Below are 17,584 nucleotides of genomic sequence, written 5' to 3' on the forward strand. Positions count from 1 at the left end.
GAACTGCCTCACTATGTGTTTGTACAGAACCCAGCACCATCAGGCCCTGGTCTTGGCTGGGGCCTCTCAGCACTTCTATAATCAATAACAAAAAAATGTCTACTCTTTAGAAACAGTGTCACTGGTCAACCAGTAGCTAGTCTCATACTTGAGGTTAAATGTAAGCATTTTAAAATTAATTCAAGATGTCTCATTTTGGCCTTAAATCATATGAACTTCCTAGTGAACTGCTTGCTTAGAAAACATTAATCATCTTCCTAACTGGGGATAAATGTTATCTGAACCATATTTACATTTTCACTAAAATGTCATGGTTCTAATAGATAATCAGAATCACTCACCACAGTAGATTGTCCTAGACAGAGGTTAGTATAAACGTTATAGACAATGGTCACTATTTAAAAAATATCAGAAATTGCCAGCATTTAACATGCATTGTTTTTTTAGATTACCACAGTGCTTCTATCCCCTTGGGATAGAGAGATCTGTAGAATCTCTGCGGTAACAGGTGGCAAAAGTTGGCTTTCTCGCCCTCATGGTTGCAGAGAAAAGCTTGAAAATGTGAACTCTGAGGGCTGCAATACCAGAAAGCAAAGAAAAATGAGCCCAAATTTGGTGTTTTAAAAAACTGCATGAATTTGAACTGGGCTTGGCAGAATTTGATTTCTATACATAATGTTGATGGACAATATAAATGTTCAAGAATTTTTTTTTTACATTTTTATGCATTTGTGGGAAATCCTGGGGGTGGTCAAGCAGTAGGGGTAGGGTGTCAAACAATAATTATTTAGTGAGAATAGACACCGAGATTCAAAAAGTTAAAGCTTGATAACCGTTAAACAATAGCATATGTCAAAATATACAAAGTAAATATCCTTACATCAAATTCTAAGAAGTTCTCCAGCAGCATTTTCCTGACTCTGATTTCACTGGTCAGAGATGGAAACATGCTCTGTTGGTTTGTGTGTGTATGGTGAGATCAACGTTTACCGACATTCACCGATAAGAATCTAAACCTTCCAAGTCTAATTTTAAGACAATCACATAATTTTTGGGAACTCTTGGGGTTGGCAGTACTGCAAACTAGGTCGAAAAAGTGCTTTCCACTGTGCCTTGAAGAAGGGAGGAGCTGAAGCAGAGGTAACTATGCCCCTTAATTTCAAGGACAGGGGATATTGGCTTGTAGAGGTCTCCTCAGGACATGGCTGATCAGGGAAGGCAGGGTCAGACTCACAGTTATTTTGGGTGATGGGCTTCATTACAACCACAGGTAGGGTATGACATGGGGGACATATTAGCACTTCCCCCCAAAGGATCAGCAGAAATTGACTGCACCGTCAAGCAGGCCTTCAATTAAAAGATGGAAGGGGAAGTGAGTCCTTAATTTTATGGAAGCTATAAAATAATTGAATAAGGCCCAATATTAAATGTTAAAAAACCCCATAATGTATTAAACATCGATTTTTGCAATGGGTTTCCAAGTAGCACTTTGTATGGTAACTCTCTGATTGGCAATTCATTACATATAGTAGGGCCCAGCTAAAGTACAGTCGATGATTTCATAATGATTGGGCCGGAACATTAAATCTTTATTGTCTAACTACTCAAAACCTACACCATCACCTAGAGATTTTACTAGCATCACAAATGTATAGCAGTTCCATTTAATTTTATTACTACTTGCTGGGGGATGGAGAAATAAGGCCAAGTTTGCTGGGAGATGTTGGGGCTCCCAGGCAGCAGGGGAGAGCTAAAATGTTAGGAATCATAGAAGATTAGGGTTGGAAGAGACCTCAGGAGGTCATCTAGTCCAACCCCCTGCTCAAAGCAGGACCAACCCCAACTAAAGGGGATGAATAGCAGAGAGAGGGAGACCTGCATGGTGGGGGAGAGGCCAGGGTGGGGTGTAACTGCAGTGGCGGGCTGGAGAGCTAGATCTATGAGGGAAAGGGAGCCAGGCTGCTGGAGGGACAAGATAGTTAGCACCAGTAGATTTGAACGTAAAACCCTCATTTAAAATTAATTCAGACCAGGATGTGCCCCCACTGCCCTCTTACCCTGTCGCTAATATCTGCAAGTTGACAACATTTGGCTTACAAGCTGCAAATAACCATGCTGAGTTTATTGCACTGACCACGGTAGGGCCCAATCCTGCAAACCTTTGACTGGCACATAGCAGAGTCCCCTGGAGTGACAGGTGACAGGGAGTACGATCCGTGGCAATTGCAGACTCCTGTCGGTAAAAACTAAGGGTTGCATTGGGAGGGGAAGCAGCGAAGCGGACAGATGTTCTGCGTTACAAGGAGCCCTGTTGGCAGATGGCAGGATTCCAAACTGCTGGCTAACATTGCCCAGGTGGGACATTCATTGCTGTTCCATTCAGCTGAAACATACTGCTCGGTACTAGAGCTGGCAGCTTCTGTTGGCGCGCTCTAGCCAGCCAGCCCTACTCCTTTCCCACACAAATCAAACCTCTTTAGCCTGTGATACACACTGCAGGTTGGTAGCAGCTCGTCTCTCCCAGTGCTCCTGCGTGCTATGGACGGACGTTCACTAGCCACTCAGTGTGAGAGCGGCTAAGATTGTGTGCAATATAGGGCCTGCCAATGCACTTTCCCCCATGGGCCCCAGTCAGAGCAAGAGCAGGGCTTCCCTTTCACAGGTCTATCGAAAGGATACGGCATCCGCTAGAGCTCTGCTTCCTGCACGGCGTGACCAAGATTAAAACGCAGGCCTGGGAGCTGCCAATCTGAATTGTATTCCTGGCTCTACCACACACTCCCACTGGTTTCAATGGGAGTTAGGCACCTAAATGTCTTTGAGGACCCATGTCATAGGGCTTTTTCCAAAGCCCACTGAAGTCAATGGAGCTGCAGTTGAGGAAAACATTTAAGCACATGCTTCAAACCCATCCCTATTCTGCAAAGCTTTTAAGCGTGTGCTTAAGTCCCACGTAAGTCAATGCTGAAGTGCTTTGCTGCATAAGGATGCAATGCTGAATTGGAGCCATTCCATTGACTTCAGCGAGATTTGTACCAGACCCTTAATCTTTGTGCCTCAGTTGCTCTAGTGGCAAAATGGGAATATTCAAACAGAGGGGTTTGCAAAAATCAATTAATTAATGAAAGCACTTTGAAACGTTATGATGCTATGCCCTGTAAAATATTATTATTATTGTTTTGAGAGCCACGATGACTATTCCCAAGATTTCCATGATAAGTCGTTCAAAACTATCATTATGTTGGCTTGTGATATTAGGTCATGGTAGCAATGGGCCAAATGTGCAATAAGTGCCACTATATTACTTATTAATATTCTGAAACATGATTACTGAACTACTCTAAATTAGGAACTTTTCTACTGCATCCAGACCTTGCCTATCATAATACAGAATTATTTTCCAGCATAATATGGTTTGGTTTCTACTTATAGGACATGATTATAGTGGTTAATGCAATAAGAAATACATTAAATAGAAAAGTCATATTGCATTAACGTTTGCATCACTATGGTATTTGCACTGTTAGCTTTGCCACTGACTCCAGAGTTGGGAGTGAAAGGTAACTCTCATTGACATGACAACATTGTATCTTTTTTAAAGAACTGATGCTGACTTTTAAATGAACCAGGGAAGCAGTAATTAAACAGCTGATGAATGTAAATTTATAAGGAAAACATACAGCATGACTTGCTGTTCACCAAAGGAATGAACCGAATATTACAATGATTAAACCCCTCTTGCATACAAATAGCATCCAAGATTAATAAATGTCACTTGTACAAATTGAAATAGGTACACAGAGGACATATTTTATGACAGTGAAAATGATCACCGCCACCACTGCAAAGAATAGGTAAGCAAGGGACAAAAAGTATTTCTCCATCATAGTCTATAAAAACAATTGAGGCCATGACTACACTGCACTTTTGTCAGTAACATTTTTGTCAGTCAGGGGTGTAAAAAAACACACCCCTGGCTAGCTGTGCACTATATTAAAGGGCTTAGGACTTTGTCTACATGGCAAACAGCTTAAAACTGATCCTTTAAATATAATCAGAGCCCACACGCTCCACAGTTCCATGGAATTCACCCCCGCCACAGAATTACACTGTGGAATCTGAGCTTCGATTTAAAAAAAATGTTTTCAACCCTTATGGTTGCTGGAAAACGTGACCTGGCGCAAACTGATGCAGTGTCATCCACCTGAGCATGCAGGCAGCTTGAATCAGTTGCTCTATGACTTTGCTCCTATGGCATTTAGCATCTGTCCACTGTGCCACCGCAGTAAGCATTTCCTCAGAGAATTTGCCATTTTGCTGCAGTCAGATGCCCTGCACTTTGTCTTCTACGTCCTCCTTGGACCGGGCTGCATTTGCCTCTTGCTCTCCAGCTAGAAGGGGGAGTTAACGGGGCTACAGGGCATGCTTCCTGCACCATTACATCAAGCCAGGCAGCGGGGGGGGGGGGGGGGGGGAGGGGTTGAGGGTGGGGAGTGGGGGTAAAGGGTATTTCATGGCTTTAAATTAGTCTATTTAACTGGCTATGAATTTACACAATGGCATCTCTAAATACGCACCAAGAGATTTAGGTCCCAATCCTGCAAACATGCAAGTGTGACCCTTAAGCACATGTGTTACTCCATTGAAGTTATGCTAAAAGTTAAGTGTGTGTGTAAAGTGTACATAGGGGTGAGTCCTTAATAGGCCAAATTTTGCCCTCTATTATATCTGTACTATTATTACTGTGAGAACCTCAGTCATGGATCAGGGCCCTGTTGGGCTAGGTGCTGTACAAACACAGAACAAAATACCACGGAAGTCAATAGGGCTCTACCAGAGGGCAGAAAATAGCCCAAGGAAATGATCTGTCATTCGCGCTCAGGACATAATCTTCAAATGCTCAAACTTTAGATACTCAGAAACATTTTTTATAAACCAAACACAATAATTAATCTTCAGAGAGAACTTTTCCCTGCCCCAGGCCAAGGCTCATATTTCAGACCTTTTGTTATAGCCCTTCCAAAAAAAAAAAAAGTTTTGCTTGATTACGTTGTTGTTGTAAGTGGTAAACTGCATCTTTTCACTTTCAGTAAACTCAAAAGCACATGAAAGGATTCCTCCTCTCCTAACCAACCCTCCCTCTCCCCTAAATTTCAGATCAAAAGGTGACATTTTGGAAAAGTTAGGAGCACTGGGATGGGGTTGGAAACTGTTTTTGCAACCTTAACTACAGTGCTTGCTGCAGAAGGATTCTAATGTTCAATGATCTCTTTGATGTCAAAGCTCTTTCTCTTACAGATGCACCACAAGTGATGTTGGGAGGTTTTTCTATTAGAACCTTTTACTAGCAATACACTCAGAAGATATTTAAGAGATGTCTCAGAATCCTCCACATACCACATTAAGAGGTGTACAACAGTACAAGAGCCTGGTGAAATATATGCCAGCCTCCAGGGCCCTAGGCGAAACTTCCACCTTGCGCCCCCCTCCCCAGCCCTGCCGCAGCTCCCCGCCCCCCCAGGCACACACCCCCCTCCGCGGCAGCTTCCCCCACCGCACCCTGAGGCACCCCCACGGCAGCTCCCCATCCCCCCGGCCCGGGGAGCCATGCGGCAGCTCCCCACCCCAGCTCACCTCTGCTCCACCTCCTCCCCGAGCACGCCGCCCCCGCTCTAATTCTCCTCCCCTCCCAGGCTTGCAGCGCCAAACAGCTGATTGGCGCCGCAAGCCTGGGAGGTGGGAGAAGTGGAGCAGCGACGGCGTGCTCGGGGAGGGGGCACAGCAGAGATGAGCTGGGGTGGGGAGTCCTGCGGCAGCTCCCCCTCCCCCCCGCCCTGAGGCACGCCCACGGCAGCTCCCCATCCCCCCGGCCCCGGGAGCCGTGCGGCAGCTCCCCACCCCAGCTCACCTCTGCTCCGCCTCCTCCCTGAGCACGCCGCCCCCGCTCTAATTCTCCTTCCCTCCCAGGCTTGCGGCGCCAAACAGCTGATTGGAGCTGCAAGCCTGGGAGGCGGGAGAAGTGGATCGGCCACCACACACTCGGGGAGGGGGCATAGGAACGCTGTAAAAAAAATTGGGGCACCGCTTTTTGGCGCCCCCAAATCTTGGCGCCCTAGGCAATCGCCTAGTTTGCCTTAATGGTAGCACCGGCCCTGCCAGCCTCCCTTTGGCCCTGGCACTAACTTTCAAGGGTTCCACAGGAAATTCCCGACTATGGGAAGAAGAATGCAGTAAAAACCCAAAGACACAGTAATGAGTAAATGGCAACATTTCAATGCAAGGGAGACAGCAGTAAACAGACATTTTCTGACCAGCAAGCTTCATAAATTTCCTAAGTTTGAAGACTTCCTGACTTTTCATCTCCCTCTAGACGAAATGAAATGAGGAAACAGGGACCAATATATGTTCACCTGTCCAACCCGCAGCAATGCCATGACGGATACTTCTTCACTAAATGGATCAGGTCAAAGAGAGAAGGAGGATGATAGGGAGACTGACAGAGTCCCTTGCAAAGATATTGATCCACTAACTCTTTTCTGGTAATCATTTCGGAGACATGAGCTGACAGTAATTAAAATGACTTACACACTGGGCTGGTTTCAAACTCAAATCTTCGACTGAAGCCACCATACCCTGCTGCCGTGCGCGCTCGGATTTGGAAGATATATGTCGACGCTGGTTTCAAGCCATCTACCGTGATCTTCGTCTCTTTCGATTTGATGATGGTGTAGCTGGTCTCTTGATCCTTCCCCCCCCCACAAAAAATGCAGAGTTCAAGCATGTAAAGAAAAACACTAGCAAAATACAAATTGCTAATTAACATAGAAGCAATAGTACTAACAATGACTATACCAACATGTTTAGACAGAATGACTGAACATGTATTAATGGGACTCTCTACCCCACAAAAATCTATATGAAGACTACATACTGCAAAGACATGGGGTCCAATTCTCTATTGCCCGTCACTTTATATAGTCATTTTACTCTAGAGTGAAGTGGATGTAAAATATAACAGGTCAGGAATTTTTCCATAAAATGGTGGGTTTTTTTAACTGGATAATGATGATTTGTTGAAACCGAATCCTTCTCTGGTCCAGGATGGAATTTCTGATTTTGGCCAGAGAACATGAGAGACGTCCATCCTCCAGAATAGCCAATAGCCCAGTGGTTAGGGCACCCACTCTGGCCTAATAAGAACAAAAGAATGGCTACACTGGGTCAGATCAATGGTCCATCTAGCCTAGTGTCCTGTCTTTTGACAGTGGCCAATGCCAGGTGCTTCAGAGGGAATGAACAGAACAGGGCAATTATCAAGTGATTCCTCCCCTGTCATCCAGTTCCAGCTTCTGGCCCTCAGAGGCTAGGGACATTCCGAGCATGGTGTTGCATTCCTGCCCATCCTGGCTAATAGCCATTGATGGACCCATCCTCCATGAACTTATCTAGTCTTTTTTGAATCCTGTTATAGTTTTGGCCTTTACAACATCCCCTGGCAACAAGTTCCACCAGTTGAATGAATATTTAATTATTTATCCAAAAGTGGAAGACCTCAAGTGGGACAAAGCGACTGACACTTTCTATATACAGCAGGGACTTGAACCTGGGTCTCCTATGTCCCAGGGAAGTGCCCTAACCAATGGGGTGACTCTCTCTCTCTCTCTCGTTAGTATTTCCCCCGCCACACACACACACAAAAATTTCCAAGGTCAAATTTTCATTCTGATGCAGAATTTAAACAAAAATCAAAACCTCACAATTGTTAATGAAACAGAAGTCTTGTTTTCTGGTCAAACACCACTAACTCAGGACATCGCATTTGAAATCCACTTTGCACAAGTGTCAAGCACAACATGAAGGGCCTGATCCTCATTTCCACTCAGGCCACTTTACACGGCTCTGGCAGTGCAAAGAGACCACAAAGTGAGCACAGGTTATAGCTACACTGACAGAACAGTGTGACTAAAAATCAGGGCCAACGTGTAGGGAGATGGAAAAATCAGTCCCTGATTCACACTAAGGCCACTTTCCATCTTTCTGGCAATATAAAGATGCCTTAAAGTGAGCCCCTTTATATGACACAAAAAGAACAGGAGTACTTGTGGCACCTTAGAGACTAACAAATTTATTAGAGCATAAGCTTTCGTGGACTACAGACCACTTCTTCATATATGCATCCGAAGAAGTGGGCTGTAGTCCACGAAAGCTTATGCTCTAATAAATTTGTTAGTCTCTAAGGTGCCACAAGTACTCCTGTTCTTTTTGCGGATACAGACTAACACGGCTGCTACTCTAAAACCTGTTTATATGACACAGTGTACCTTGCCAGTGGCCTTAGTGAAAATGAAAATCAGCACTATTATTGAGATTTTATGCTTGGTTAAAGAAATACTAACCAAAAATACTAAAAAACAAATAGATATAGATATCTACACACACATACACACACACACACATATTATATACAGATATAACGACACACACACTTTTGTGTGTGTGGTAAGGACCCTTAAATAAATTTGCTGAAATAATTCTGCATGTAAATAAGTTTTTAGTGTAAATGAGCAGTTTGTGGTCATCTTTGATTTAACATCGGACTCAAATGTCTGGTAATTGCTGCTAGAAATATTTACTTACTAAACAATCAGCATCCGATCATGTAAATTAAGGGCAACAGCGTTGAAAACAGTTTTGTTTTGTAATCACTATCTCCCTTCAGCTCTCCATAATGGCATTTTAAGATAAACACATGATTTCGAGGCAGATCTTTTAAGGTCTGACCCAAAGTCACTTGAAGTCAATGGGCGTCTGTCACAGGATGGCTGACCTTTAAGGGGAGTTGGTCTGAGCCTCACCTGTGACCGATCAAGTGAGTGCAAATGCCAGCAAGTATGAGGGAGTTGTGGGAGGAAGTGGTGCACTCCTATGGCTGGGCCTAAGAGAGGGAGCAGGGCATGGGTAAGGAATGGCTTCTAGGTCCCTGCAGCCTGTTCAGGGAATAGCTTTGCTTGGTGTTACTTTCTGAGTCTGATGTTCAAAGAAGACAACAGTGCCTTGAAAGAAAGGCTGGGCAGACTTTGGACATGGTATTAGTCCTTCCTGGGCTGAGGGAGACAGTCCACCAGACCCACTGACTTTAATGAGCTGTGGATCAAGCACCCAAGTCCCGAGTGATCACCAGAAAACTCCAAATTTATGGTACTCCATTTTCTAATTAAACCATGGGAAATTTGCCTGCCCGGCTAATGGGTCTGGGTTGGACCAAAAATGGAAAAAGCTGTTCTGTTTACTTTTAGGACGTGATTTCTTTTAAAAGAAAGTGATTCGAGCCTTAATTTTCTCCGACTCTCAAGACAAATCATTCTTATAACATGGGGACATGCTTTCTTAATTTATTATTGTACAGGGCTGTCTGGCAAGAGAATGCAAATTAAGTTAATGACAAACGAGAAGTGCTAAGGATGACATAGCAATTAGCTGAATGAATAGTGGGGGAAATGGGATGTTAATATTAGTTCAAATTCTGACTTGCATTTCAATCCGATTACATTCACAACTCATTCGTGTTTGCTTTCTGCAAACTTTCGAGTGCATGCGCTTTATTATTGAAAATACCAAGCTTCAATATTAGCCAAAAGCAAATTTCAAACTATATATTCAGTTTTATAATTCACATTTATATTGTTTAGTTACATGAAAACCTAGCCTCCAATTCAGCAAGGCATTTAGACACATACCTCACTTTAAGCTTCTCCATACTCCCTTTGAAGTCAATGGGACTACACACATGTGGAAAGCTAAGCACATGCTTAAGTATGTTGTGGATTCAGTGCCCCAATCAGATAACAGAAACAACACCACGTGACTTATGTCAATGACCAAGACAGTGTGAACTATGAAAGGTTGCAACAGCTACTTATGAACGATTTGCAGACTAAGAACTATTTGATGAAGACATTTGAGAATAATTTGAATAAAACTGTTGTGATCTATTTAAAGACAATTTGCAAACACAACAAAAGAAAAAAATAATCCTGCATTTTTCATTGTTAATTACTGGCTCGTCATTAATAGTAATGATAGTAGGTTAAATCATTGGAGATAATTTACCCTAGTCTAGTCAACGGCAAGTGCAAAATGTACCGCAGCGTAACGTTTGTGAGCAATGTAACAAAAGAATGAATGGTTGTTTATTTCAAGCAAAGACAAATTCTAGTTCCTTGCTTCATATCTCATCACAATATCACCATTTTGAAATAGCTACATTTCCAATGCCGAGGAAAGTTCAATTTCAATCAACACTTCAAAAATAATAGGGACACTTCAAATGTGCACACAAATCGTAAAGCACTTCATCTACTGAATATGGAGACAAAGAAGGTGAATAATACTTCAGAGCAAATCTTTCCTGGAACTATGCCTAAATCAAAAGAAATTGATCAACCGAAAGTCTTCTCTCTCTGCAATGTCAGTGTTACTTGGACTCACTGGAGCAGTGGTATTGGGTCCCCTCTTGAAGTGCATTGTACACCCCCTGGCAGCCCTGTGAAGTTGAGACACAATCCCTCCCCAGAGTTTCCCGTAGCATGTGCCAGCCCCGCTCTGCCCCAGAGAAGAGCTATACCCAACAGTACAATCCAGCCCGATGTTCCGACTGCCCGTTGCATGCCTTATAAAGTAATCCAGGACAAAGGGAGAAACCTGGGCTGGCACATATGGACAAATTAAACTGAGAGTCAGCTTTTCGAAAGGTTTCAGCACCCTTAAGCTTTCACTGAAAACCACTGGGTACTGAGCGAAAATGTGACCCCACTTGTGCATGTTGAGTGCTTTAGAAAATCTGTCCCTGAGAGGTTCATTGGGGAAGGGGGTGGAGATAATAAAAAAAATGAGTTATTTTATACTGAAAACATGACTTTGGGTGTTTTGGCACATGAACTACATTGTAGTTGTGAACTAACCGGTTTATTTTCAATGCAGTGTATTAGCGCCCAGAATAAAACATTGTTCTCTCCTTTTATGGGAACAACTGACTTGAATCTTTTTGAAAAAAACAGAGCAAACATCCGTTCACCTGAAGCTCTGTTAAAGGAATTCCAAAGATGCAGTAGGCATCAGTATCAGCCAAGGGCTTTCTGGGTGAAAACTATGTTCTAAGCACGCTAACTACATCATTGCCGCACCCTGTTGTGCCTACGTCTTTAAGAAACTTTGGCATATTTCACTGTTACTTGACTGACGGTTGCTGAATGTCCTAGGGATCTCTAGGGTGGGAGGGAGCGAGGGCGGGGGGAACCGTTGTGCAGCTCACTGTATCAGCTATGGCCTCACACTGCATAGATTCTGTGGACAATGGCAGCACAACTGGTTTGCTGGAGACCAATCAGTGAAAGGGTTAAAGGCCAACCTTCTTGGTTTTACTGTTCTCTAAACACAGCTTTCTGCATTCATCTAATGTAATTTACGCAATTTGAGAAATATAACCACAATTACAAGGCTTCTCTTGTGTGATACATTCTTACGTTCTATTTCACTAACCATCCAAATTCAGCAGTGGGCATACATTTCGCATACACGGCTCTAAAATGAATCAAGTCTTTTCCAAGGGATTAAGGACCCAATCCTGGAAGGAGCTGAGTAGGACTGGTCTCAATTTTTCTGTTAATTTTTTTTTTTCAACAGAAAACTGGGTTTTCAACTAAAGGTTTTGTTTTTTTTTTTGGTGAAAAGTGCTTTCTGCGGAAAGTTTTGATTTTTCATTAAAAAAAAAAATGCCCCAAAACCAAAATATTTTTTTTCAGATGAAAACTGAAATATTTTTATTTGGCTATTTACCATGGTGCCTCATTGGAGTTGTAGTTTGGTTTCCTCTTGTCCCCTCTTCTCCTCTGTGGGCTGAGCTCCCCAGCCAGACTTTATCTCCCATGATTCACCATGGCCAGGGGCTCCCTTGATGTATCAGAGGGGAGACTGTGGTGCATCATGGGAGATGTAGTCTGACCAAGGAGCCTGGCCTATAGAAAAGAATGGGAGAGTGAGGAACCTGAACTACAACTCCCACAAAAGGGGCATTTCAGAATCAAAACTTTTTTTTTTTTAGATTATTTCACCAAATAGTTGGAATTTTCCATGGGAAACCCCCCTCCCTAATTTTCCAACCAGCTCGGAGGCCAGGCACCCTCAGCACTTGTTGACTTCTTTGGGAATTGAGGACATTCAGCAATTAATAGGATTATATTTTATATGATTAACTCCTGTTGTTGTTTCTAGGAATTGTAAATCTCACACAGCCTTGAAAATTACTATATAGCATGGTCAAGATTTCCAAAAGTAACTAGTGATTTTGAGTGCTTCAATTTTTGGATTCTTAACTTGAGACACTTTTAAAGGTCCTGATTTTCAGAGGTTGGGTGCACAGCATTTTTTGCAAACTGGACCCTTTTAAGGTGTCCCAGGTTGTGCATCCAAAATCACTAGTCACTTTTGAAAATCTTGGCTTGGGTGCATAACTCTCACACATCATTTACACAATTGTATTTGTTATACTGTTTATTGTAATGTCTTAATTTTTTAAAAAAGTAAAGAATAAATAACATTGTGTAAAAGAGGTTTGACACTTATGAACTAATCAAATGTGTACAAATATTACTTTGTTAAACATTTTATTCATTTGATGGCCAAATGCAATTGGATTGGTCAAACCAGGTGAGAGGGATGATGAAAAATATGGTAATAATACCTATTATATAGCACTTTTCACCAGTAGATCTCAAAATGTTTTACAAAGGAAGGTAGTATTACGATCCCCTTTTTACAAATGGGAAAACTGAAGCACAAAGAGGGGAAATGACTTGCCCAAGGTCACCCAGCAGACCAGTGGCGGAGCCAGAAACAAAACTCAGACCTCCTGAGTCCCAGTCCAGTGCTTGGTCCATGAGGCCACACTGTTACCCTACTCTCTGGTCAACATTTCTGGGAGCCAAAATCTACTGTCTGTCTGTCTGTCTGGATGAACAGATTTCCATCTCAGACATCTGGACTTGGTTCTGCCCTTCCGAACTCCTCATTCCCCTCCCCTTCTGCTCCACAGAACCCATCCTTATTCGCTTGTCAACAATACTGGCTACTTCCCTTCCTCCTAGGCTAACATGTCACAAGGTGAAAAAGCCTCTTCCTCTGAACTGTGGAAGTATTCCTCTTGGAAGCAAGTTTCTGTTAGCACCTGCAGTGCCCCAGAATCTTTTTTTCCAGCCGAAACTTAGATTCACCCTCTTTCCCTGCCAGAACTCCTGAGCCTCACTGAATGTAAACTTAGCACAGCTGAGGATTGAGCCCCGTGAACCTACAATATTGTCATCCTTCCCCAAGCAATCTGTCCTGGATAAATGGCATTTGGGGGCAGGTGGGTGGCTGGTACTGGCACTCTGGGTGGGACACAAGGTGTTGTGTATGTATTGTGAGCAGTGAAGTGCTAATAGCAAAAGAATCAAACGTCCAATTTGGCTCAACGCTGACAAGTTCAGACGCTCATTTGTAGTTTATCCAAATGCTTTGTGTTTAGAAAACCGGGCTAGGAGTTTCATCAAACCCAGCGTCCTTGGGAGATGTGAGATATATCCTATTCCAGCCAGGTAAGAAGCACCAGAAAAGCCTTGCTCAGTGGGTTTATCGGGGCCCAGAGGCACTGGAACAAGAGGACTATGCAAAAGAAAACAAACATCCCAAACTTTCTGGAAAGCACAAAAAGGTTCCAGTTGGAGATTTGGACAAACACTCAGGGGGTGCTGACTTTATCCAAACGAATGTGCCTGTCCCGAATGACATGGAAAGTTGTCCTGATTCTTAGCACCTTGAGCCACTGTTTATTTTGAAGACCCAGGGCTAAAATTCTGCCCTCAGACCTAGGGAAGCAATTCCAACTGAAGTCAATGGGAGCTGCATGCACTTCCGGGGGCACAACTTGTCCCTAAATGTCTTGGGCCAGGTACCGACGTCCCTACTCAGGACCAGATTCTGGCTGGCCTTCATGTGGGCGCAGAGCACAAATGAACCTTCCCCACCTTGTGCTGCCCAGGCCAATGCAAGCAGATTTGAAGGCCCTGTGCTCTGGGTCACTCCCTCTGTTGCACTGGAAAACTGAGCTGGCCTGCTTGCGTAAGGTAGTAGGTTGCACCCCATGAAAGAGAGGGTTGTGGGGATGCTGCTTCTATCAGCAGACATCCTGCCTTTCTGAGACTGGAAGCTGCCTGGTGCTCTCCTTGGAGCATGGCAGCTCCGCTCTGCCCCAAGGATGAGGACATGCCTACGTGGTGCAATGACACTCCCCATTTTTAAGTGTTTTGTATATTACCATAGTGCCTAGATGCTCCCAGCCAGAGCAGGGCCCCATCGTGCCAGGCCCTATGTACACACACACACCCCACAAGAGACAGTCCCTGCCCCTGCTCACGCTCTAAACGAACAAGACAGATGAAGTGAGGAAGGGGAAACAGAGGAAGAGAGAGAGGAAGGAACTTGTCCAAGGTCAATCTTCTGTCCTTACTCTGACAAGCCTCCTATGGACTTCAGCAAGAACTCTGCCTGAAGGAAGACTGCCTGGGGCTTCAGGGTGTGGCCCCCTACACTGGAAGTCCCTTGGGGCAGGGACTCTTTTTGTTCTGACTTTGTACCATGCCTACCACAATGGTGTCCTGGGTCCTGGTGTCCTGGAGCTCCTAGGTGCTACCATAATGCAAATAAATCGTAACCACCACCACCTATTGCAGAGACACAATCAGAACACCAACATGCCCTGGCAGACGGTTCGATGAGCACGGGAATCAATGCTGAAGTGTAAAATTAAAAGACTGGGGATTGCCCGATGCTCTGAGTGAGAAGACGGATGCTAGTTCCCAAGCTCCTTTGATTCATAACAAATTAGTATACTTTAATTTAATGTGATAAGACTGGAGATGAAACTGACATGCAGTTTTAATGTATTTGTTCAACTGAAGTGGCACACTAATGGAAAACAACACACACATTTCAAGTCTTCCTAATCATTTACTGCAGAATCAATCTGACATTGATTTATGCATAAAATTGCTTCATTCCCTTCCACGCATAGGATAATTATAACTAAAAGAGAAGGACAGCAAAGAGAAGGTACTTAGGATGCTTTGCAATCAGTCAGTCACACCTTTTCAAAATATTTGATTTCATACTCCAGGATGATGCCGTTGGGTCGATCCGGCTCCTGCCAGGAAAGGGAGATGCTATTTTTAGCTATCTTTCCTTTTTTCACAATACTGATTGGAGACGGTGCTGCAAGACAAGAGAAAAACAAAACAAGATGATAGTTAGTGGGACGGTATCTTGTTTCCTAATTTAAATTCAACATTGCATATGCTACTACGTATAGTCCACTGATGTAAATCAGTGTAGTGTACGCTGACTTCAATGTGGATTTATATCATAGAATCATAGATTATAGGACTGGAAGGGACCTCGAGAGGTCATCGAGTCCAGTCCCCTGCCCGCATGGCAGGACCAAATACTGTCTAGACCATCCCTGATAGACATTTATCTAACCTACTCTTAAATATCTCCAGAGACGGAGATTCCACAACCTCCCTAGGCAATTTATTCCAGTGTTTAACCACCCTGACAGTTAGGAACTTTTTCCTAATGTCCAACCTAGACCTCCCTTGCTGCAATTTAAACCCATTGTTTCTGGTTCTATCCTTAGAGGCTAAGGTGAACAAGTTCTCTCCCTCCTCCTCATGACACCCTTTTAGATACCTGTAAACTGCTATCATGTCCCCTCTCAGTCTTCTCTTCTCCAAAGTAAACAAACCCAGTTCTTTCAGCCTTCCTTCATAGGTCATGTTCTCAAGACCTTTAATCATTCTTGTTGCTCTTCTTTGGACCCTTTCCAATTTCTCCACATCTTTTTTAAAATGCGGCGCCCAGAACTGGACACAATACTCCAGCTGAGGCCTAACCAGAGCAGAGTAGAGCGGAAGAATGACTTCTCGTGTCTTGCTCACAACACACCTGTTAATGCATCCCAGAATCATGTTTGCTTTTTTTGCAACAGCATCACACTGTTGACTCATATTTAGCTTGTGGTCCACTATAACCCCTAGATCCCTTTCTGCCGTACTCCTTCCTAGACAGTCTTTTCCCATTCTGTATGTGTGAAATTGATTTTTCCTTCCTAAGTGGAGCACTTTGCATTTGTCTTTGTTAAACTTCATCCTGTTTAACTCAGACCATTTCTCCAATTTGTCCAGATCATTTTGAATTATGACCCTGTCCTCCAAAGTAGTTGCAATCCCTCCCAGTTTGGTATCATCCGCAAACTTAATAAGCGTACTTTCTATGCCAATATCTAAGTCGTTGATGAAGATATTGAACAGAGCCGGTCCCAAAACAGACCCCTGCGGAACCCCACTCGTTACGCCTTTCCAGCAGGATTGGGAACCATTAATAACAACTCTCTGAGTACGGTTATCCAGCCAGTTATGCACCCACCTTATAGTAGCCCCATCTAATTTGTATTTGCCTAGTTTATCGATAAGAATATCATGCGAGACCGTATCAAATGCCTTACTAAAGTCTAGGTATACCACATCCACCGCTTCACCCTTATCCACAAGGCTCGTTATTCTATCAAAGAAAGCTATCAGATTGGTTTGACATGATTTGTTCTTCACAAATCCATGCTGGCTGTTCCCTATCACCTTACCACCTTCCAAGTGTTTGCAGATGATTTCCTTAATTACTTGCTCCATTATCTTCCCTGGCACAGAAGTTAAACTAACTGGTCTGTAGTTACCTGGGTTGTTTTTATTTCCCTTTTTATAGATGGGCATGATATTCTTATCGATAAACTAGGCAAATACAAATTAGATGGGGCTACTATAAGGTGGGTGCATAACTGGCTGGATAACCGTACTCAGAGAGTTGTTATTAATGGTTCCCAATCCTGCTGGAAAGGCGTAACGAGTGGGGTTGGCATCTGGGCCTTTGGCCTCAATGGAACGATGTGATTTTCACTAAGTGAGGCACTGATCCCATTGGTGATTTCTGATGAATTCTGAACTGTGGTCTCAGTCCAGCTGCTGTTACAAAAACTTAGCGTTGTTTTCAAAGAATTGTTATGCGGTAATTTACATAAAGCTTTAAATAAATATGTTCTGATAAAATGCACAGGAGGAGCTCAAATTAAACCAGGGCAGGGAACCCTTTTAAAATAAAAGTCACATCCTCACCTGGCATGATTTGACATAGCTCCATTGAAGCAAATGGAGTTACATCGATTTTCAACAGCTGAAGATCTGGACCAAAACCACCAACATAAGAAGACTCCAATTCAGCACCACACGTGCTGGAAATAGGGGTGCTGCTGCACCCCCTGGCTTGAAGTGGCTTCCATTATATACAGTTTGGTTCAATGTATCTCAGCACCCCCACTATACAAATTGTTCCAGCACCACTGTTTAGCACAATGCTAAGCTATAAACTACAGCAGCAGCTCCCATACCAAACCCACAGCCTGCTCCTGGTGGCAATGAGCTTACATACTGCAAGCTTCCTGTCA

General features: G+C 43.5%; 1 protein-coding gene across 20 annotated transcripts in view; it reads right to left on the bottom strand.

Annotated features, from left to right (window-relative positions):
- EPHA5 (EPH receptor A5) overlaps nucleotides 1-17,584 on the bottom strand; it is a 395,151-nt gene that overhangs the window by 141,507 nt on the left and 236,060 nt on the right. For all 20 annotated transcript variants that reach the window (XM_008173251.4, XM_005285713.5, XM_005285712.5 and 17 more), the window contains 2 exons: nucleotides 15,179-15,303; nucleotides 6,586-6,745 (listed from right to left, as the gene is read on the bottom strand). In XM_008173251.4, the coding sequence (XP_008171473.2) occupies nucleotides 6,586-6,745; nucleotides 15,179-15,303 (285 nt within the window). The remainder of the gene's footprint in view (nucleotides 1-6,585; nucleotides 6,746-15,178; nucleotides 15,304-17,584) is intronic.

The sequence above is a fragment of the Chrysemys picta genome, chromosome 5 (assembly GCF_011386835.1).
Source record: "Chrysemys picta bellii isolate R12L10 chromosome 5, ASM1138683v2, whole genome shotgun sequence".
NCBI classification, from domain to species: Eukaryota; Metazoa; Chordata; order Testudines; family Emydidae; genus Chrysemys; species Chrysemys picta.